Consider the following 25,043-nt stretch of genomic DNA (forward strand, 5'->3'; position numbering starts at 1 on the left):
TTTCTCACACCAAAATCGGGATCAATCTTCTTCTAAAATGAGATGCACATATATATAGTCTGTCGGGCGGTAGAAAGAGGCGGTGGAATAGTTGAAAAGAAATTTGAACTCTTATGCAAGCTGTCAACAGTTGATGCTTGCTGTCCTTTCCACTTCCTTGGTCAAATAAATTGGCTTAAAGGATGAAAAGCTTTATTACCGCCTTAAGTGAAGAGAAGAGGAAACTTGCCACCTATGACTGAAAGCCATTAATTTCAATTTTAACCGTCACACTCTCGTCCCCATCTGCACTAAATATGCACCCATATATCTTGAGAAGATAACTCAAACAAACCGGGGATGTATTTTTTTGACCATCAAAACTACTCTTCTTTAGCTCTGACTTTATCTCTACCTCTATTATACATATATATGTTTATAAATATGAAGGTAAATGGAAGATTGGAGATCAGAATTAAACAAAATGAATTTTGCATCAATGAAGGGAAAATGGAAAAGCAGTGTGTTAGTGAAGGAGCTAAAAAGGGTGAGCTTCATGGGAGCTCCAATGGTGGCGCTCATGGTTAGCCATTACCTAATTCGTTTCATTTCGGTCATGATGGTTGGTCACCTTGACGAACTATCTCTCGCTGGGGTCTCCATGGCTACGTCTTTCACCAGTGTTACTGGTTTCACCCTTCTTGTAATTAAATTTCTCTTCTTATTATACACTATTTTCCTTTTCATTTATATAAGCTCTATAATCTTTAACCAATATGAATATTATATATGCACTTTTTTTTTTTTTTTTTAAATTTCAGTTTGCAATTTTTTAACGCAATTTTGTGTTAGATAACACTAATTAAGTAGTATTACAAAATATTCCAAAATTTCACGGTTTACAGATATTGTCTTTGTCCGGTGGTTATGATCAATTGGAGACAATATCTTAGGTGGGTCTAAGCAATATCTAGATAGGAGTATTTGGTACGACTGTTAGATTAAGATATGATAAATATGGTCATCCAGATTCTTAATCGCATAAATTTAATTAAAACATGACCTTGATATTATTAGGATATACGTATTAGTTTCTCTCTCTCTCTCTCTCTCTCTCTCTATAACATGGGGCCATTTAAAATTTATTGTGAGTTCTTAGTCTCTCTCTGCACCGTTATATATTCTTTTCTTTTGAGATTTTGGGATATGAATTTTCAGTCTCTATCTACACCGTTAGTAGATATATATACTTTTCTTTTTTGATTTTTGGGATATGAATTTTCAGTCTCTCTCTGAACCGTTAGCATATATATATTCTTTTCTTTTTTGATTTTTTGGATATGAATTTTCAGTCTCTCTCTGCACCGTTAGTATATATATATTCCTTTCTTTTTTTTTGATTTTTGGGATATAAGAATTTCAATTTGGAATCGTTATAAAAAAAACATAGATTTTGTCGTTGAACTGTTTTCTAAGGATCCAAAGATATTAAAAAAAAAAAAAAGATTTTCCATTAATTAAATTGCCCCAATATGTGGTGTGCTAATTAGCTAGTTATATATATAGATATATATTGTATTTTTCCATAATTTTTTTTGACATGCCAAATTCGAAATGGAGATATTCGAAATTCAAGATTATTTCTCGTGGACATTCCCAAAGAATTCCCTACCATATCTTACTTGTAGTAACTAATTTTAAATACATTAGAATAAAGCTTGAAATTTAGTTTAAAATATATAATATTGATACAAACCGTGAGGTAGCCCTGTGGTAAGAAACACCAACAACCGGCCTATGAAGATGGTATATATGTACAATATTCATAGCTTGGCCAAGATAGTATCCTAGTGGATTTTGTCTTGTTCTGAAGTAACTTATCAATCAAACTAATGTCCACTGAGTTTGGACTTATTAGAATGGACTGCACATTTACAACTGGTTGAAACAGATTAATTATTAGTATAGAATAGAACTAATTTCAAAATAACATAAGATTATCTTCTTCTTCTTTTTTTCTTTTTTTCTTTTTATTTATTTTTTTTCCCCTTAGCCTTGATAGCGCACTCATACAGTAGGATACGACAAACTCTGTGGATGAGATCAACGGTGGAAGATCCACCCACCAAAACAAAAAATCATACATCCATGCATCATAATTGATTACGAAAAGCAATTCCATTTGATAGCAAAGCAAGACTAGAGATAAGAAAATAATCGGACAGTAAGAAAAGAAAAAAAAAAAAGTGAAAAATGAAGCACTTTAATTTTCTTTTCTTTGCATTTCTCTTTCATTGAGCGAATCTTTCATTCAGATTAAGAGATGACCTCTCTTGTCATGCATCTTTTTATTATAAAAAAGATAAGAGGTACGCAATAAGGAGATTGGATTGGAGTATAGTACTGGTCTTGGAGAGAATTGTAATGGCAAATTTGGTAGGAAATTGGAGAATTAGTGAGTTTGCCAAGGAGCTGAAGAAGGTGAGCTTCATGGCAGCTCCAATGGTGGGACTGATGGTGATGCATTACCTCTTTCGAGTTGTTGCAGTTATGATGGTTGGACACATCGACCAACTCGCACTTTCTGGAGCCTCCATGGCTAACTCTTTCACTAGTGTTACTGGTTTCAGCTTTCTTGTAAATTTCCTTCTTTATTTCCTCATCGGATCAATTAGATGCATGTTAATATTTCATTTGCACAATAGTCATTATTCTTGGAACTTCTGTATATATATATATATATATATAAATGTATATATATAGAATTAGTAATAGTTCATAATTATAGAATAAAAGAAAACTTTGATGAGATTTAATTGCTCTCAAATTCATTTACTTGCGTCAATAAGAGTTTAAGAAAAAAGATTATATGAATCGAATATGCGTGTTTGAATTATTGGTTGTATTTTTTCCTTAGGATGGATAATTCCAATGCTGTGTACTTTTGATGCTATAAAAGGACTCCGCAGCTTTTATTCCTTAGATTTATGGAATATTTCCATTCACTGTGTCACAAAAAGTTGACATTATTGAATTATTTTTATGAGTCTCATATCTAAGTAACAGTACACTAAGATCCACCACTGTTGCTTATGAACTGCATAAAGTTTTATTATTTCAGTAATTTTCATTATCATGTAATGACTTAATGACTACAAGTATAATAATTTTTATGAAATTAAGGAAATTATATCTATATATATATATATATAGATATTATTCAATCCTGATGATAAAATGAACATTTTTTGTCACGCAGCTTGGATTAGCAAATGGATTGGAGACGCTATGTGGACAAGCATATGGGGCAGAACAGTATCATAAACTTGGAATTTATACTTACACATCCATTATCTCTCTCATTTTTGTCTGTTTTCCAATTTCAATTATATGGATTTTTACAGACAAAATACTGATTCTGATGGGCCAAGACCACTCGATTTCAGTAGTAGCACAAAAATATTCAATTTATCTCATCCCTAACCTATTTTGCTATGCAATTCTTCAATCTTTGATTCGCTATCTACAAACCCAGAGCTTGATACTTCCAATGTTGTATAGCACATTAGCAGCTCTGTGTTTACATATACCTCTTTGTTGGGTCTTGGTTTTTAAATTGGAATTAGAAATTACGGGAGCGGCATTAGCCATTAATATATCTTATTGGATCAATGTCATTTTGCTTGGATTCTACATCAAGTTTTCTTCAGCTTGTGAAAAAACTCGACCTGTTTTTTCAATGGAGGTTTTCTTGAAAATCAAGGAGTTCTTTCGGTTCGGTATTCCTTCGGCTTTGATGGTTTGGTAAGAAAATGTGAATTCTTGTTTTTGTTTTTGCTTTTGTTTTTTTTATGAGGTTTCAAAAAATAGGAAAAAATGAAATATTAAAGAACTTAATCGTTTAGTAAATATTTTGCATTTGTAGTTTTTATGGTTTTTTTTTAATTTACAAAAAAGGAAAAAAGAGAAGAATGAGGAAGACTATAATTTGTGGGAAAAAAGTAATACCAAAAAAATAACACTAGATATATTACATTGAAAACCACATCTAATGGTTTTAAAAATCAACCAAATTCTTTTCTTTTAATTTATATATAAAAAACTCTACTTTTCTTTTTCATTTTTTATTTTGTCCTATAAGACAATCTCTTTTCTTCCTTTATCATTTTTATAAACTAAAATGGCTAAAAAAGATAGTTCTTACCAAAAGCATTTTTAGTTTCATTTTTATTAAAAAAAGAAAAAAAGAAAAATCCATAAACAAAGTTATAATTTACCAAAGAATCACAAGAGATGTACTCTTAAGTTTGGTGTAATGGTAAAATTATTGAAAATAGACATCAAAATCTAAGATCAAACCTCAATTTGGATAAAAATCCTTTCTCCCTCAAAGTTGTGAAAAAATAAAAAATAAAAAAATAACAAATAATTCATAGATATAGTATATATGACAAATAATATTAATGAACTACATTCTTAAATAATTTTCCTTATTTATATATTTATTTTGTTTTGCATATGGGGACAAACTCAATCAATAGTCTTGAATGGTGGTCATATGAGGTTATCATTTTGCTTGCTGGGCTTCTTCCAAATCCCAAACTAGAGACTTCAGTTATTTCAATATGGTATGCTTCATTACTTCTTTTATTGAAATTTCTACAATATTAACATGCAGTTAATGAAATTTGAGAAATTAAAGTAGAATGCTTCTAAATTTCATCACCATAATTTTGAACAGCTTTTCAATCACCTACTTGCATTCCTTCGTACCGTACGGATTTGGGGCCACAGCAAGGTAATTTTCATTAATTATAGACAATTTTTCTATAAGATATTGTATCTCCCTTTTTTCACTTTGCCTCCAATACTACAAAATTCCTTAAATTACACCCCCTGGATTATTACTTTTTTGTCAATTTAGTCCAATAATGCAATTCTTAATAGATATGGAAAACTTAGTAATGCATGCTATTTTATCAAGTTTATCTGTTAAAATGCATGATTAGACTGAAAAGTAATAGTTCTATGATGTAATAAGTGGGGCTTTAAAATATCCGGGACAAAGTGAAAAAAGTTGTGTATATTCTAATATCTGTCTGTTTGCAAAATATAATTTGGTAAATATCTGCAGCACTCGTGTTTCAAATGAATTAGGAGGTGGGAATTCAGAGGCAGCAAAAGTGGCAGTGTTTGCTGTGATGTTACTTGCTGTTGTGGAGATTGTGATAGTAAGTTCAACTCTCTTCATTTGTCGCCACGTTTTGGGATATGCATTCAGCAACGAGAGGAAGGTTGTAGATCATGTTGGTGATATGGGTCCTTTGATCTCCCTCTCAATTATAATGGATGGCCTACAAGCTGTACTCTCAGGTAAGTCTTTCTCCACTTTCATCATCAAACACACTGTCCCGTTGAAAATACTGGTGCTGATTTATGTTTTATCTTCTAAACTATAAAAATTCTTGCATTATTAATTCTAAATTATTATTATTATTATTATTACTATTATTAATATTTTGTGAACTCCAATCTATTAGTCTATATTAGCGCATTTAATAAATAAATTTGATGAAATTAACTATATATTACTCTTTAACTCTATTTAAAAACAATATTTACCAAAAACAACTTTATTTTAAAACAATTATATTTCATTTTTATACAGTTTTTACCACTGGTTTCTTATCAAATTTATTAGCGAAAATTGCAAAGTTTGAAGAAATCGAAATTATATTTTAAGAGAAAAAGGAGGGTTTATATAGTGTAGGGGACAAAACTCAAGATTTATGATATTTCAAGGTTAAAGTGTTATTAACTCTTTATTTAATTTAATTTATGAGATATGGGTGTGTGTTTTTAATCTCCCTCTAAACTTTCCAAAAAAAGAGGGGGAAAAAAAAAATCTTTGTCTAAACCATAATTCATGTGTAATTTGAAACAGGGGTTGCAAGAGGAACAGGGTGGCAAAATGTTGGAGCCTTTGTAAATCTTGGAGCATATTACTTGGTTGGAACCCCACTGGGTGCTGTATTGGCTTTCGTTGTACATTTAAAAGGGAAAGGTCTTTGGATTGGTTTGGTCACAGGATCTACGGTGCAAGTTGGCTTGCTTGCTCTCAGAACAAGTCTCACCAATTGGCCAAAACAGGTATTTTTTTAATTTTTTATTTTGTTTGTTTTTATTTATATCATCAACCTATAAAATACTATATTGAAGCATATAAAAACAAATAATAATTAATTATTGATCTATATGGTTATTGCAGGCATCAAAAGCAAGAAATAGAATATTTGAAACAGCTTCATAATATATGTTATTGAGTTATTTGAGCAAAATTAGACGTTGATCAAGGCAAGGACTAGTTCATCAGTTTTCCTTCAATTCTAGATGTGGCTGTCGGGGATATTCATCACTGTTATACAAAGATTGACATCTGGTTTTACTTTGTATTTATTTTTATGGAGTATTTGGTAAAAAAGAAAATAATTGAAGGAAATTGATTTTTGGGAATCAGTTTTTCTGAAAATAATTTTTTTGGAATTTTTTTTATAGTATTTGGTTAATTATACAAATTCTAATACAATTTTTACTTTTTTCCTTTAATATTATTTGGATAATACGACAAAAACAAAAAGAAAAATAATATAAATTATTAAAATACCTTCAAAGTTATATATATGTATAAAATCATATTATTTTTTTTTATTGTAATTATATTTTAAAGTATATGATTTCTTTCAACTAAAATATATAAATAATATTTTTATAAATAATCTTAATTGCAACCCATAATATGGCATCTCATAAATTATATTTCAAAATAAAAAATAATAGCAAAATATCCTAATATAAAAAAATAATAAATAAAAAATATATTGCTATAAATTATATGATATCAACAATATGAATAATTAAAATAAAATAAAAAATAAAAAATAATATGTATCCATGATTAAATCATTAAAGCATATATAAGTTTGATCTAAAAAAAAAAAAAAAAAAACACATATATGAACCAACTTAATCAATCCTATAAATTAAAATTGTCTAAGTTATTGAATTTAAAAAATATACATATAAGACATTAATAACCAAATAAAAATCTAAAATCCTCTACCATTAAAATTATCTTTTTTATCTTCGATTACATTAATCTTGTCATGTTTAAATGCACCGTTATAACACAAAAAATATGTTTAGTTATACATATAATTCTAGCAAAGATAACAAAATAAAAATAAAACAAATAAGAGAAAAAAACAAAAGATGAAAAAAGGGAAAAATATCCCGTATGAAAGAAATCAGATTGACATTTCATGTCTACACGCTATTCAATAACCAATAAACAAAATTCTTCTTTATTTATTATTATTATTATGTGTTTTGGAGAGTGGGAAAGGAAAAGGGATGGAGGAGATGGGTTCACGTTGGAAGGTTCTTCTGCTCCATTCCTTTTTTCTTTTCTTTCTTTTTGTTGAGAGAATGGGGAAAGGGGAAGGGGGCGGAAGAGTGGGGACAAGGGAGGGGCCTCTGTTCACGTTGAATATCAATTAACCGTACATATTCTTCTTCTTTCTACCATAAACATTCTAAATTTATTTATTTATTTTTAAGAGAGTAGGGAAAAGGGAAGGGGGCGTAAGAGTGAGGAAAGGAGGGAGTGCTGTTCACTTTTTTCTACCATGAACATATTATTTGGTATGATCACTCAGAGTGATATCGAGTCTTAACAGTATCATCATTATATAAAAAATATTAAAATATAAAAAATAATTAATTTGCCTCAAAATGAGTATATCAGTGATATTAAGTCTAACGAAAACCTATTTATAGCGATGATAAATATGAAAAAAAAAAAAAACTGTAGGTATTTTATTTTTTAAATAAAAAAAAATAAAATTTATAAGTAATTAAATAAATTTATAATTAAAATTAAAAGATAAAATTATATTTAAAATAAATAAATAAAATCAAATCTCTAAAGAATTTTAAAATGACACTTCTTTGAAAGGATCTATTTTCCATTTCAGTTTTTCATATTGTGATATTTATTTTTTCATGGGATTCATAAATTTCTCTTTTAAAAAACTATTCAAATAAATTTTTTTTTTACTTTTCTAGAGAATTTAAATTCCCAATACCTTATCAGGAAAAAATCCATAATTTACATCCATATTAACTTAAAATGCTAACACATTCATGTGCCTTTATGGACAATAACTTTCCCAACTAAAACAAATTAAAATTCTTTTTTTTTTTTTCCCTCTATTTTCTTTTTATCCCTCAATCTAACTGAAGTTTCCAAAGGTTTGTAGTAGATTGAATTTGTCTGACACTTATATTTAAGAATTACTACAGTTTTGATATCCATGGCTCATGATAATGGGGAAATCTCTTTTCCTGTTGTTTATCTAGATGTAATTAACATTTTAAAAAAAAATGAGAGCCTAAAATAATTATAGATCTTCATTAAAGTATACTTACCATTTCAATTAGAGAGCGTTTCCTACAAACAGTACCAACTAATAAAGTATATAAATCATTATAAACCCATTTCTTGTAAGTTTTAGTTTTTTGGGAAATTAATACACTGACGCTTTAACATGGTATTTAGAGCTACAACTTCAAGTTCAATCCTGGTTACAACCTATCTTTCGGAAAATTATTTGGACCTCATGTTGTTATCTGATTTTATATATATATATATATATATATATATTCAAATTCAAAAAAAGAAGATCTGAAAATTTTAGTATTAAGTATTCTTGTAATTGCTCTAGGATGATATTAAATATTATGCTTTAAATTTAAAAATGCTAAAATATAAATCTGTTAATATATTAAAATATCATTTAAAAAAATTAAATTTTATCGGAATTTGATAATTAATAAATATTATTTTAAATTTATGATGTAATTAAAAATTGAAAAAAAAAATTCTAAAATTCTAATTTGAGTATAATTGTGTGTGTATATATCTATATATATTATTTTGAACATATATCTATATATATATTTATATAAAATTACTAACTAAAATTGCAATGCATTATATATAACTCAATAAATGTGATATTAAGGCTGGTGGGCCAAAATGTCAAGTATAGGTCTTAAGGTCCAGGGACGAATACAGAAAAGTAAAAAAAATTAAAAAAAAATGTCTTAGGTAATTTTTTTTGTTGCCCCAAAAAAAGAAGAAGGGGAAAATAGAGAATTTAAATGTGTAACTTCAATAAGTGAAATCAGCTTAATATCATCGAAAAGGTCTTCCAAAAAAGTAAGAAGTGGAACAGAGTATTTCTTGAACTTCATTAAGTAGGAAGTGAATAAGATTAGTATCTTTTCAAATTAATGTCTGGCATATGAAAATTTTGGTCTTAGAAAGAAGATGATTTATATATGTTATCACCAAAAAAAAAAAAAAAATCAATTTTTTTTAAAGGAAAAATTTTATCTTTTGAAGTTTGATAGCAATAAAACACTGCAATAGATCATTTATAAGTTAGTTTAGTCAGACATTACCCAAAAAAAAAAAAAAAGAAAAGTTAGTTTAATCAAAAATCAACTTTAAGGTGGTAAATGATGATATTCCAAATCTAAAAGGTTTAAGAGGTCTAGTTAAATTAGAGAAAAAAAAAAAAATTCTACCTCTTCAAGAATTTGGATGTTTTGAAAATCTGACATTGAGAAGCAAATTTTAGCTTCTTAGACTGTCTATCACCAGTGGATAATCAAGAAAAAAATTTCAGAGAGGGTACTATATATTGAAGCAATAAATTATTTTTTGTGAATAACTTTAAATTATTATCTTAAATAATAACACATAAACAATTGTTAATGGAAAAAAAAAACTTTTTGAGCCAAAATAAAATTATACAATTAACAAATCTGAAAAAGAAAAGGAAATGAAGAAAAAAAATTAACAAAAGATGACCTAAAAACACTTAAATAATAAATTAATTATTAAATATATCAACTAAATTGAAACTATCCCATCAACTTAAATAATATTGAAAAAAATGTAATAAGAAGGAACTTAGAAGAACCTTTTTCAAGTAAAAACGAAAATGAGGAGCGGCACTAACGGTATTGTAAGAAAGAAAAGTAAGAGATATTAAATTTTTATTAAAAGAAAAAATAAATTGATGGGGGTCAGTGTCTGTCACTTAACTTCCAATAAAGCGAATATATTTTTTTAATTTCTAATATTATAGTAAATTAATTTTGATACATAAAATACTTTTCCCCTTTAATATAATTGTGGTGAATAAAATAATATTGTGTTAAATGAGCACTTATTAATAATATTACATATATATAGTCATAAAAATAAAAAAAAAGCCTTACGATATTATTATAATAATATTATTAAGGAAACAAGTCCTTTTTAACCATTATATGCTTTACAACAATTATGCACTTTAATTTATCAAATGCTTGGTTCAGTTAGATCTGTTTTTTTGTTTTTTCAAATTGAATGGAACTAAACTAATGGCAAAAAGTAAATCAAACCGAATTGATTCAATTCGATTTGGTTAACTTATAATTTTAATATTTTCTAAATTTTTTAATATTTCTAATTTTTAATAATTTTTTTAAAATTTTGTTTATAATTTTTTCAAAACTAATAATATTTTTAATAATTTGAATTTATCATTATTAATATCTTTAAATAATTTTAAAATATAAAAATATAGTTAATTATGATAAACATATTAAAAAATTATTTTATATATATATATATATAGTCAATTTTGTTCAATTTTGTTTGCGTTGAAAATTATCCGAACCAAATCAAACTTACCATAAACCACAAATCAAACTAATTTAGTTTTGTTTGATCGGTTTGGATCGCTTTGTTTCCACCCCTAGCTTAAATGTTTGTTATTAAAATTTATAACAATTTTGAAGCTCTATTTACCGAACATTTAAGTGAATCTTTCTTCACTATAACTAAATTGATTCTTTCAAAAGCTACATCAATGCAAACTAATTTTAAGCGTTGGTTTTTAAAATTTTAAAGTACGTGTATTTTGATAAAATCTGTAGAGGTTGCCGAATTTTTTTCCTAAACAATAATTAGGATGGTGTATTTAATATGTATTTTAATAGGCTTTTGTAAATTTTTTAAGTGACTAAAGTTTGCAGAGTTTTATAAATTTTTATGGACTGTTATAAAGTTTACAAGATTTTAAAAAACTTTTATAGAGTTTATATTTATAATTTCACTAAACTTTATTAGAGTTTACAAAATTAGGAAAAACTTTTATGGAACATTATAGATTTCATTTTTAAAAGATTTGAAGATTTTTTTTTTTTTTGGGGTTCTTATATCAATAAAAATTTTCTTATAAAACAGAAAAATAAATAAATAAATCATATCAAGAAGGAAAATTTATTTACGAAAACAACCAGTAGTAGAAATTTATAATGATTTTATAAAATTTCAACAATATATTGAATTACCTCATGTTTTAATATATATTTTTTTATTACAAGTTTATTAAAATTTAATTGGTACTATGAGTAAATTGTTGCCATAACAATATCAAACCAAGATCAAAAACAAAAAAGTAAAAGGAAAATTTTCCAATTCATGTAGTTTTCTTTCACATGAGATAGAAAAGACACAAGAAAAAAAATAAAAAAATAAAGTTGAATGCAATCATCAAAGTCCTATACGGTATTTAAGCATAATAGGGAGAGAGAAGATTTGAAAAATAATATGTAATTAATTTCAATGGGAGTTATTTAAAAAAGTCTTCAAAATTTTATAAAAGTTTTGGGGGTAAAGGGTGGAAAATTTTTAAAGCAAATATATCATTTTATTAAGGTAAAAATCTATAAAAGATAGGATTTAGAAAAATCTATAAAAGTTGTTATCATTTTGAATACACTAACTTTTATAAATTTTTAAAATGTCTTAATTCAATATTTCATAATTATATATATATATATATATATATCTATATATATATATATATATTTTAAAATTTTTTTAAAAATTTATATTAAATACCTCAATATTCTTATAGTCTTTAAAAATTTATATTGAATACTTCAATTTTATTACATAGTCTTTAAAAATTTATATTGCATTCACTCAAACTTTTCCCATCCATAAAAATCTTTTAAAATTTCAATTGAATATACAGCTAAGGATACTTATGTCCACTTTATCCCCCAAAAAAACAAAAAACAAAAAACAAAAAATGGAAATGACAAACTTTTCAGCTGAGATGAAAAAGGCAATAATAATGGAGAGAAAAGATCACATAAAGGTCCCCTCAAAGAAGAGACAAGGTCATAAATGTACGTCTTTCAGCAAGAAAAACAGGTCATAAATGTTCATCACCTTCTTCTGGTTGATTTGTGCCTGCCTCTTCTCGAACCTGTAATATGGTGGACACGACTCACCCACTCCACCACAGGACTAGAAGGTTGGGCATGTTCATCACCTTCTTCTATTATTTCGAGAAAGGGACATGGCATTATTTTGCAATAGACATTGCGGGCCAAAACTTTACAAGACATTACCCACAAAGGGGTTTGATAAAGTGACTTCATCAAATTTGTAAAACCCAATTTGCTTTTACGTTCCATTCCATGTTGGATAAAACCTCCGATCCCTTCTTTATATTTTTCATTTTTTTAATGTCGAAAATATTGGTTCAAACACGTCGACTTGCATGTTCAGGGGATATCTCATGGTATCCTTCAGTTTTTGCTCCTTCGAGTTGGGAGCGCTATTTGTCTCACTTTTAAGTTTCCTTTTATGAGGGTGAACTTATAACCTTTGACCTATTTTTAATGTTTCGGGTGAGGTTTATAATTACTTTATATTAACTTGGTGCAAAATTATAATTTTTGGACACCGAAAGGTGTTTCGTTTGTAGAACTTGGTAAACACATACTAGTCACTACACCTCTTGACACTGTTTGTTTCTACTCCTACAAATTTGCTAAGTTAAATATCTCTCAAAACATGATTAAGAAATATGCGTTGTTAGATAACAAATTAATACATGAATAATGAAATATATGACAACGATTTTCATCTATCTTTTATAACCTAATAAAATCATTGGATATTTTATAAATAAAAAAAATTATTGGATTCGGACTCTAGTGTATTGTGTCATATATATTCATGTTGATTGTGTGGCACCTAATAATTAGTGACAAACCATATCAACAAAACTAAATGTTAGAGGCTGTAGCCCTTTTCTTTTTATCTACTCTGCATCTTTTCCATTTAATAATGAGACAAGTTAACATCAAAACTGACTATCAATTGCTGTAGCCCTTTTCTTTTTATCTACTCAACATCTTTTCCATTAATAATGAGATTAAGTTTACATCAAAACAGATAGGATAATTTTATTTATACTACGAAATTTAATAACCATACCGTATTTTAGTTACTTCTTAATATTCAAAAAATATCTTTTGTTAAAAGGCCATAGATACATTTGAGTAGATAAAAAAGAATAAAAATAAATTACTATGTACACTACAATAAAGTTTTAGGAAAAATAATAAACTTTAGCAATGGAGAGAATGAAGCTTAATGATAAAGAAGAAAAAGAATACACAAACATAATAAGCAAATCATTCATTTTAACCCTGAAAATATAAGTAAGTAATTATCTTTTTTTTTTATTGATTTACTTGTTTTCTTTGTATTTTTTTATTCCATTTTTCTTTTAATTTTTGTTTTGTTTTTCTTCGTTGAATGTTTTGAACAGATCTAGGTTTTATATATTGGAAAAAATAATTATTTCAACAATATATGTAATCATCTGAAGTACATAACCTTGATAGTTTGAACTCATCCGAATTCTATATATAGAATGTATCTTTTTTCATCTAGATTATGTAATCACGATGTAAACGAATAATATATGAAGTAATCGGTTGGTATATTGGAGAAAATGATTGCTTCAACAATATATTTAGCCATCCAGTATACATAGCCTAGATGATTTGAACTCCAGTTTATACCAGATATATCTTGTTCAATGAATAATACATCAAGTAATCATCTAGCATATATACCTAAATGATTTGAACCTGTTTGGGTTCTATATACCACATTGTTAATATTTCTTCCACATTATATAATTTAGGGGAAAATGAACAATATGTGAGGTAGTTGTTTGGAATACTTAGTTTAGATAATTTAAACCTTGTTTGGTTTCTATATATCCGATGTATTTTATTTTGATCGAGTTATATAATTCAAACATAAATAAATGATGCATAAAGTAGTCGTCTAGGATACATAATGCAGATATTTTGAACTCATTAGGATTCAGTATGTTAGATGTTTTGGCACCCTGTACGAAAGTTTACCGGAATTTTTCGTATTTTGATCGAATTGATTGAGGTTGACCAAATGGATATCATAGTTGACTTTTTGATACTGGTGGAAATTCCCTTTAATCAGGGCACATTGCAAAGTGCACATCATCTGAGTTCGTAGACTAGTAGCATACCAAAATTAGAGTCGACATTAAAAAGCTATGATCAGAATAAAGTAAGGTCCGAAGATTGAGCTAGCCCAAGGTTGACTTTTATGGATTATGACTTTTACTTATGTACCATTGTATGATACTCATCAATATGAGTGCATAGACTAGCGATATGCTTAATTAGACTTGTGGTTGAAAAGTTACGGATCTATAAAGTTATAATTATTTTTCTAGGACTGACTTTATCAGGTATTTTTGGACAACATGCATAAAATATGGGATTAAGGGCATTAGCTAACATGTGCCATTTGTCAGCATGAGAGCCACTCATATGAGTGCACAATGGCACTAAGGAGGGCTTTAATTGGGCCACCTGACTATGAAAGAGTAGAGAGAGGAAAGAGAGAGCAAAAGGGAGATTTGGCCACCCTTAAAATATCCCACCTACAGCCACCTCCTTGCCATATGTGCTGCCCCACCATGAAGTTGGCCTCGAACTGGGTCGGCAACCAAAAATCTTGATGAGATAGCAGGCGACACACCGAGATCGAGCCATTTCCAAAGGCAATGTCTGTCAACTTTCTTGGTTGATTTTTTCCTTTTCAACCACCATCTTACCTCACTGCCACCACCATCCTTTGATTCACCAAAAACTGACCTTTCCCCAAAATTTCAAGGCCAGTGGATCACTGATGCATCGAGATTGGTGACTTTTTTTGACAATGGTGGTAGCTCATTGATCTCCCATTTTCGATGAGTTTAAGCTAGTCTACCACCCAATTCCACCATTTTTGACCATCCTAAACCAAAATCTGAGGGCATTAAGTTGGTGGGGTCTTTTCAATGAGATTTTGGCCATTGCCGGTTGAATCTTTGATAAATAACACCTGATTCATTTTGGTATATAGATTACTAGTTTTGGTTGAAGTTTGTGTTTAAAACCCTCAGGTAAATTATGTGTTAAATATCCGATAAAAAAATATTATCTTAATGGGTGTTGTATTTTATTGATATTTAAAACACTATATAAATCGAAAAATGGATCCCATAGAAGATCTGGGGTGATTCACATTTTTAGATAGTGGTACATTTTCTTAAACATATTTTTGGAAATTAGTTAATTTTATGCTATTATGAATTTTTGTTAAATCTTGTGTTATTTAATTAAAGAAAATGGTTGTTTTATATATGTGTAATGAACATGTTTTTAAGATATTTTTGCAAAAATGGTTGGTTAAGATTTATGAAATAAATTTTGATAAAGAATTATATATATTTTTGGTAATGGATTTTCGGTACAAGTCGTGATTTTTATAAATATGATTTAAATCAATTAAATAATTTATATGAATTTGGTGTGTTGAAAAATCTTGGTAAAATTTATAAAATGGAATTGTGGTAAGATTCATATATCTGTATTATTTTTATATGCATCATACAGTACTAGTGTTTTATACAATTATTGTTATTGATTAGCGTGCGTGTATTAATTAGCCATCTTATGAGGGTTAAGTGAGAGAGGATTGGTAGGTATTCTGCATTATGAGCATTAGCCGGAATCCCCTTAGTCGTAGGATAACAGGATGTTAGCATTAGCATGTTGGGATGTCAAAGTGTTCAATTGAATGTATCTCTTCCTATCTCTTTTTGTCAGTGGGTGTCTGGGATAACAAGCACTACCTGACATCATTTGATATATATTATGGTGCATCAACTATACACCTAGTATATGTTTTCCACATGTTTATCTAATTTATGGTTTTAAAATGTTTAATTAATCATTTATTTATTTATTTATTTAATTGTTTGAACATAATATTTATTATATTATATTATTTTCTCCTTAATTTTACTTATTTATTTTAAAAGAATATTTTTGGGATATTTATCTAAATAATATTTTCTTTCATTTTATTTTATTTTTCATAATAATATTTCAATATTTGCAGATCCAAAATTATGAGTTTTATAAAAATGATTTTAATAGGAGATTCAAATTGAGTAAATTAGTAAGGGTTTTGAGAAAAAAATCATTCTTCTAAATTTTCCTTATTAGTATTATATTTATTGTTAATATTACTTTTATTAATAATATGGGTACCACTCACAAGGACCGCTAGGCTGTGCATTCTTTTGACTGCATTATGCCATTGCTATATTCGAGCAGAGTTTTTCTTTCCATTTCTTTCTATTTTATTTCTTTCGACTCTATAAATATTGTGTATCTTTAAATAAATTTTAGATTGCTCTGATGCTAAATTTTGGACTAAATGTTTGGTGTAAAACTATTTTATTTATTAACTATTTATTTTTGTAGCTGTGTTCTTATAGAAATTTTATAATAAAGGGGGAAAAATAAGGCGGTTGTACTTTTTGTACTGTGTTTTCTATACAGAAAAATTTTGAGGACAGTCCAACCCTGGAGGAGGTGCTGTTGGATTGTTTGTAGAATTTTCGATAGAGTTTCCTCTTATCAGGGCTAATCCAGGGCTCTGGTAATAAATTTTGGGAAGGTCTTGACATGTATCTTATTTCATCCAGATTTTATAATTAGGATGAAAAAGAAAGATATGTGAAGCAGTCATTCAATATACATATTCGAATGATTTAAGACCGTTAAGATTTTTTATACTGAACGTATCATGTTTCATTAAGATAAATTAATATGGATTGAGAGGGATTACTTAAGATGAAATGATGAAGATTTGGGAATCAGAGATATAGTGTAGTGTATAAAATGTGTGTATTCAATTTTAAAGGAATTCGGAGTTATGACATGTAATTTATATATTTAATTACATTTAAGGGTAAATCAGTTATAACTGAATTGCTTTATGTAATAAAAGTAGAAATAGAAGTGAGTGTGTGTAAAATGTAATGTAGGCTTTAAATTTTGTAGTTTGAATAAAACCATCCAAACAGATATACATTGGCTTGGAGTTTAAATTCCAAATCTAGGAAGGGAACAAAATTTTTACAATAAAATAAATAAATAAATCTATTGGAGAGTGTTCAATATATTTTTTTTTTTATAACAAATTGTATAAATAGTGAAACAATTTTATCCAACAGCGTAACTTTTTCATCACTAAATTAGTTGTCCATTTGAAAATGATTTGATAATAAATCAGTTCCAAAGTGATAAAAAGCGCTAGTTATGATGTTAGGCAAAAACATATATAATTATTTTTTTGGTGACTTTGTTATTGGAAAATCATCTAGTTGGTAGTTTAGGTGTTCTTTTAGTTTTGTTTTGTTTTTCTTTTTTTTTTTAATTAAAATAATCCATGAAATCTTTATTCCATTACATAAGTCATCTTGAATGAAGAAAGTAGCCAATTTGGTCCTTTTGATGCACATGACTTAGAATTCTTCAAAGAAAGAGCATCTCTTGCTATAGGATGCACAAATTTTTTTTAATTCCTAGGAATGAAAGAGACTTGCAAGCCATTAAAATACTTTAAAAGTTCCTTAATATCCTCAATTAAGAAGCAATTAAAACCTAAAGGACTAGTAGGATCGTGAATACTTTGAATAGCAAGCTTCGAATCAGTCACTAATTCTTTCACATGTAAGCCCTTCTCATAGCGACACATTAAAGCATCGTTAATGGCCATTGTTTCCGTAGTAAGCGAATTACACAATTGAAAGAGACGTTGAGCCAAAGCAGCCAACATTGTACCCAAATCATTTATTACAATGCATCTACATGAACCACAACACACTCAATAGTTAGAAGCCTTCAACCCTTTTATTCTTAGAACTACACACACCATCATCATCAATTTTTTGATGCCACGCTTCGACTTAAAGATATAATGCAGCAACATTATCAAGAAGATTTTGAACTTGATTAGCCAAACCATGATGCAATAAATTATTCCTTATATTTCAAATCATCCAACATCAAAATGCAAATCTCTCATACTGAAAGTTTGATAAACAATTGAAAACCTCAAAACAAACATCAACAGAGTTAGAATACCAAATGTTGTAACATTTCCCCTTGCAAGTATGAATAACTAAAATGGTTATCAGAGTAACCAACTATCAAACTTACAGGATAGTTGGATTCACTAGATTGCCTTTTTTGTTAGTTAGATCTAATGATTATATTAGGTTGATCCTTGTCATAATAACCAATTGTAATATCATCTCAAAATCGAAGCACAAATATTATTAAAACTTAATGAAATCAAAATAGAATAAAAAGAATAATAGGATATTTGGAAGCTATGCTTGTGAAAAAAATCTACAATAATAGATAAATCAAGAATATAAAGAGGTAAGAATTGAAAAGATTTATTGAATACAAAGATTGTCGACGGCTCTACTGTCACTCTCACCCTAATCCTACTCCAATGCCCTTTTTCTTCTTTTAGATTTTCCAAGCTTCAAATAAACAACTTCAACGGTGGAGGAATGGTGGAAATCGCATAAGGAAGAGAATGGTGGTAGTTGGTCGGTTAGTGCTTTCCTTGGGAGGAGAAGACTTAATTTTAACATGTAATACATAACCTTATATAGAGCTAGGGTTTCCTCCTTTTTTCTTAATTTCTAAAATTACAAAATAATAATAACATCTCATAATATCTCTAGCTCCTATAAATTATAAATGCCAATTAATATCTTAAAAATAATTAAATACAAAAATAAGATATGATAATTGATAAGGATACACATGATACAAATACACATGAGCTGTCAATCATCACATCAATGAGAACATAACAACATAGAAGGAGAGATGTATTCAAGGTATTTTATCAATGGACAAGGAAAGAATTTGAGCGAGAAAATGCTCGTTCGATAACGCAACATTTTACATAAAAGCAGTTAGTTGACTTGCTACCCAAGGAAAATATATTTGTATAAAGAAACTCTTTAAAGCTTTTTATAACTTTCCTTTTTGATTTATTATCTTTATGTATAAGTATCATTATTCATCAGTGTATGGTATTGACCTCAATAATACAAAAATATCAATCATCTTTGTTTCTTCATAGTATCAAAGCGATCAAATTTTGCAAAGACTTATGCTCAAAATAAAACAACATCCCAAACTGAAATTCCCTCAAAACCATCTGTTAACATTCAAACAGAACCCATTCTCACAATTCAAGCCTTTCATCAATATTCTAGTTTAGTTTTAGTTAAACTAAACTACACAAATTTTGCTTCGTTGGAGATCTCAAATCCTCCCATTAGTTTGGAGTCTTGGCATCTCTCATCACCTTAAAAGCCCTGAACCACCATGTGAATTCAGGTTGGATGAAAAGGAGATTATGGTGCTTAATCCAAATCACAGCAACTTGATTAACAATGATGGGTTACTGACAAGCTGGTTACTAAGTGTAACGTCTAACGACATTTTGAGCTTGAATGTGGGAATAGACGTTGCCTATTCTCTCTGGAAATCAGTAGAAGATCAGCTATTTCATACAATAAAAGAATAAGAGCATCTTTTTAAGGATCAGCTAGCTTATATAAAAAAGGATTCTTCTTCAATTGATGAATATTAACGTAAGTTCAAACAAATTTGTGATAATCTTAGTGCTATCAATGGTTCTGTTTTAGATGTGGACAAGGTATTTTCTTTTGAAAGAGGACTTGGACCAAGTTACAAGGATTTTAAGATAGCTATGCTTACAAAGCCACCATATCCATCTTTTAATCAGTTTGTTTTGGCACTCAAAATCATGAACAAATGATTGAAAATGAAACTGAAGCAAGTAAACAAGAATTAGACTAGAACCAAGCTTTTTTTGGACAACAAGGTAGAGGGAAAGGACGAGAAATTCAAGGTGGCAGATTTAATTCAAAAGGAAAAAAGGTTTACACTAGCTAGAAGGTATACAACAAATGCAGACAAAAGAAAACTAGAACAGCAATCATACAGTAACCACAACATGAAACAAAAATATGAAGGTAAGGTCTTCTGCCAAATCAGTGATAAACCAAACCATATTGCTATAGATTGCTAGCAAGATTCAACCATTTCTACACTGAAAAGGAGATTCAAAAAGCACTAGCAACTCCCAAGGTCATAGAAAATGATGAAAATTTTTATGTAGACTCAGGGGCAACAACATACATGACAAATGATGCTCTTCAGGTTCATAACTTATTTCCTTATACAGGTAATGACAATATATATGTAGGAAATGTAAGTGAACTGCTGATAACTTGTATTGGTAACTCAACAATTAAAACTAACCAAGGTCATTCAAAACTTAAGAATGCTTTAATAGTTCCTAAGTTAAAAAAGAATCTTCTGTCTGTTAGTCAACTAACTAAAGATAATGAGTGTGTATTCTATTTTTCTTTCGATTCTTTTAGTTTTCTTTTGATTGTTTTATCATAAAGTATTGCAATAATAAAGTTCTAGCAACAGGCCATTAAAAGGGAAAACTCTAATTTCTTGATAGAGAATAGCATTAAGCTTTTAAACATAATATAGGCATCTTCAGAGACATGGCATCTAAGAATGGGGCATCCAAATTACAAGCTTTTAAAAGTTTTACAGTCAAAAGACATTATTCATGTGTCTAGTTGGATAAACAAATCTAGAATCTGAGAAAGTTGTCAATTATGCAAAAATTGCAGACTTTCTTTCAATTTATCAAATAAAATGTTTGAGTTTCCTTTGCAAAAAGTTTATTGTGATTTATGGGGACCTACCTTAACAATTTTTTCTCAAAAAATTCGATTCTATGCTATGTTTGTTTGATGACTTTTCCAAGTATGCTTAGCTATATCCTTTAAGGAAAAAATTTGACTTCTTCAAGTGCTTTCTTAAGTTCCAGAAACTAGTAGAAAACCAACTCAATCATAGAATAAAAATATTTCAAAGTAATGGAGTTGGTGAATTTAAATCAGTTAATTTTTAGCAACGTTTACATGAATGTGGATTTTTGCATCAAATATCTTGCCCCGGTATACCAGAAATGGGACTGTAGAAAAGAAACATAGAAGCATAGTTGAAATAGGACTCACCATGATGTTCCATGCCAATGTTCTCTTGAAACTTTAGGTTAAAGCATTTCTAACTGCAATTTATCTTTTAAACCGTTTTCCTACAAGTGTTTTAAAAAATGACACTCCATATTTTCGGCTATTTAATAAACATCCTGACCATGCTTATTTGAGAATTTTTTGTTGTAGGTGTTATCCATACATGCGAGATTATTGTAAAAATAAATTCTTAAAGAAAACATTACAATATGTATTTGTTGGTTATAGTTCTCAACATAAAGGGTTTAGATGTTTACACCATCTATTTGTTGGTTAGAGTTTTCAACATAAAGGTTTTAAATGTTCACACCCTTATATAAATAGAATTTATATTTCTAGACATGTAGTGTTTGATGAAACCAATCTGCCTTACAAATCTTCTAAAAGAAATCGGAATAAGATTGAACTAATAAAATTTTCCTGAGTTTGAAAATCAATTGCAGCTTCAAGATTCCAAAGATACTACAATGACCGAATGTAATGCCTCGTCCCAAACCACATCGGAATTCTTGCACGTTGACCAAGTGGGTCAAAAGTACATGACGCCCCGAGCTCGTAGACTTGTAGCACATCGAAAACGGAGCTACGGTTTGAAAGTTACGGGCAAAACAAGTCGAGATTCAAACTGTCCAAAAGGTGCCCGATTTGACTTTTTATGGTTGTAGAATTTTATTTTGACTTTTATATGGTTGTAAAGTACTCGTCGATACGAGTTCATAGACTAGCAGCACGCTTAAATTGGACATCTGGTTAAAAAGTTATGGACATGTGAAATTTTCCGAATACCGTAATATTTTAACATATCTGGCTTAAATGAACAGTGACACCACGTGTCAACATCTGAGAGGTCCACGTGGGTGAACAGTATCACCCATAGTGGCTTTTATTTTGGCAAAACAGGGGGGAGGGGGGGGGGGGGGAGGAGGTAGAAAGAGAGAGAGAGAAAACCACCGGCCACCGGAGTTGCAAACTTTTCCGGCCGAATCTTGCCACACACACCGGCCAGGCAGGAGCGCCTATCCATTCTTGGCCAACCCCCAAAATTTCACGGCCAACCGACAAGCGACGCGCCCGGATCGGGGCTTTTTCCGACGGTGGTGCCGATTTCTTCCACCACCGAGATCTCCTCATTCCGGCCTCCATTCTTGTCACCGCCGGTCCCGTTGAGACCCTCTCCCTTCAATCTACAAAACCCCCAAAAATCTTGGCCACCAGCCATCGCATGCGCCGCCGGCTGCGACGGTTGCAGGTGACCGCGACGGCTCACCGAAGAAATCACTATTCCGGCGAGTACCCAGTTGCACCGCCGGTCCCTCCCCACTAATTCCGACCCCCTGAACTCAGATCCGGGGTCCTTTTCCTCCAATTCGCGACCGTTTGAGAGAATCAAAGAGTTGAATCCCAAAAACATTTCGGCGAGATTCCGACCACCTCGGGTCTGATCTCCAAGAAGTAAGACCGGATTCGTAATCCTCGTCACTCAAGATTCGATTCGGTATATTACTTGTCAATTTTGGTTGTCGTTTGTGTTCGCTCCCCGGGTACCCATTTGGGTGTTACCCGATTAAAATATTAAAATAATTAGTTTGGTGTATTGTGGATGTTTTAGGTGCACGTGAGAGTAGTGGAGTTGATCCTGCGGAGGATCTTGATTGATACACGTGCTTAAGGTGAGTGACCCACCTTTAAAACTATTTTGGGGTGATTAATTATGTTTATTTTGTGTTAATTTGATATCTAGAATTATGCTCATGTGGTGGAATTTAAATATAATTGTGGAAAAAATATTATTTTTATGTACGTATATGTTTATTGCTGCTAAATGGAAATTTGGTTTATTAATGGATTTTTGATTATTATTATGATTCAATTGTATTTATCATGCATGAGTAAGGTGGTTTCATTTAATTAATTATATTTGAATTTTAATATTATTTTGGGCATAATTTGAATTTTAAATATTTCAAGGAAAATATTGGTTTAAATTAGTGGTTTCAAATTTTATAATTATGCCCTTGGAATATTATTAGATGGACTTTGTAATACGAAAAAAATTATTTGTATATTGTTATCGGTGGTTTTGTACCTGAAATGTTAAAGAAAAATGTGGGAGGTTGAGTTCGAAAAATGGTATAATTTCCACAGTAAATTTTTGGAAAATTTGATTATTTATTTTAGACGCACTCATACAGTACTAGTGTTATGTACTGTATATGTGGATTAGCGCGCAAGTTATAATATCTCCCGTGAGTTGCCATTGGACCGAGGGCAGGCAAGTTTTATATAATGCGCATCAGCCGCCCCCTCCGTGGCCGGGATGACGGTTTCAACAGCGGCGCTATCGGGACGCCGAAGTGACCGTATGCAAGTTTCTCTCTTTAACATCCCCGCCAGTCGGTGCTTGGGACGCTGGGTATCGGAGGGCATCATTGGTATATGGTGTGGCGCGTTAAGTATAAATTTTCAGATAGAAATTTCAAACCCTAAAGTGTTCTAAAATTATTTATTATATTTTATTACATTTTATTTATATTTGGATTATCTAATTAATATTTATTAAATTAACGATTCCTTGATTTTTGGGCATACGAATAACGGGTTTTGCAAAAATATTTTAAAAGGGGAACATTTCCAACGGAGTGAATAGTGAGGGTTTTGAGAGAAAATATTACTTTCAAATGTTTATTATTTATTTATTTATTTATTTGTTTGGTATTGAGTAATTAAATTTCCTTTTATTGTTATATTATTAATATTAAAAGTGTACAGTAGATAGGGTCACTCACTGAGATGATTAGCATCTCATATTTTTAAATTCCGTTCCCTTAGGTGCAAGGGGTGGTAGACGTTCTTTCGGAGCGAACCTAATCTCTGTCACTGTCATAGTTCGAGAAGTACCTTTGTCTTCATTTATTTCAATTGTAATATTTCTTTCATCCTTATTGTATAATTTCTATACTTAATAGTACTTCATGAAGCTCTGTATACTGTCTTGGACATTTATGTATTAATTATACACTGGATTACTGTTATTCAGTTGGAGTGCTGTAAATTTGTGGAATCAAATTGTAGTAATGTGGGAGGAATAAGGGGATGCATATAGAAGTGTATTTTCAGTGCAGAAAATTTGTGGTAAGTCCAACCCTTAGGGTAGGTTCTGCCGGATTTTCCATTGGAGGGTCTGGTAGAGTTTTCCTGGGATCAGGGTTTGTCTAGGGTTCCGATGAAAAATTTTAAACGGGTTCTGACACCGAACCAACCTCAGGTTCCTTGAAGTCTGATGAATGTGTTTGTGCAAAACTAATTGAACATCAAGAAAATTTTTCCACATGTACTACTTCAAGTCTAGCAATGGAGCTTAACAGCCCTATAGTCGAGCTTGAGCAATTGTCCATAGACATTTTAGCTAGCACTCAAATGATGAAAATGCAATCCAAAACAAAATCTCCATTCACACCCTTGGAGGTATTCAAAATGATTATTTTGTTAAGTTATAGGTACTTACCACTGTACCAACAGACATGCAACCAATAGAAAATACACATCCTATGATAACAAGGCAAACACTACAAA

The 25,043-nt window shown here is 29.7% G+C and overlaps 1 protein-coding gene across 2 annotated transcripts; it reads left to right on the plus strand.

The window, feature by feature from the left end:
• The first annotated feature begins 362 nt into the window (after positions 1 to 362).
• LOC107433050 (protein DETOXIFICATION 12-like) lies at positions 363 to 6,511 on the plus strand. Of its 2 annotated transcripts, none has more exons than XM_016044289.4 (7): positions 363 to 682; positions 3,239 to 3,783; positions 4,521 to 4,607; positions 4,721 to 4,777; positions 5,114 to 5,352; positions 5,924 to 6,129; positions 6,248 to 6,511. In XM_016044289.4, exons 1-7 carry the CDS (start codon positions 434 to 436, stop codon positions 6,287 to 6,289), a joined length of 1,425 nt encoding a protein of 474 aa, XP_015899775.3. In that variant the 5' UTR covers positions 363 to 433; the 3' UTR covers positions 6,290 to 6,511. The 2 variants fall into 2 exon arrangements, with proteins under 2 accessions (XP_015899775.3, XP_015899776.2); XM_016044290.4 differs by lacking the exon at positions 363 to 682 and adding an exon at positions 1,844 to 2,616.
• The last annotated feature ends 18,532 nt before the right edge of the window (positions 6,512 to 25,043 follow it).

This window comes from Ziziphus jujuba, chromosome 11 (genome assembly GCF_031755915.1).
Source record: "Ziziphus jujuba cultivar Dongzao chromosome 11, ASM3175591v1".
Lineage (NCBI taxonomy): Eukaryota > Viridiplantae > Streptophyta > Magnoliopsida > Rosales > Rhamnaceae > Ziziphus > Ziziphus jujuba.

What these genes read in the sequence shown, in the direction of transcription:
- LOC107433050 (XM_016044289.4), top strand. Translation starts at nt 434, where the DNA reads ATGGAAGATTGGAGATCAGAATTAAACAAAATGAATTTTGCATCAATG. An exon ending in GGATTTGGGGCCACAGCAAG is followed by an intron (nt 4,778 to 5,113) that starts GTAATTTTCATT and finishes AAATATCTGCAG; the next exon opens with CACTCGTGTTTCAAATGAAT. An exon ending in TCACCAATTGGCCAAAACAG is followed by an intron (nt 6,130 to 6,247) that starts GTATTTTTTTAA and finishes TGGTTATTGCAG; the next exon opens with GCATCAAAAGCAAGAAATAG.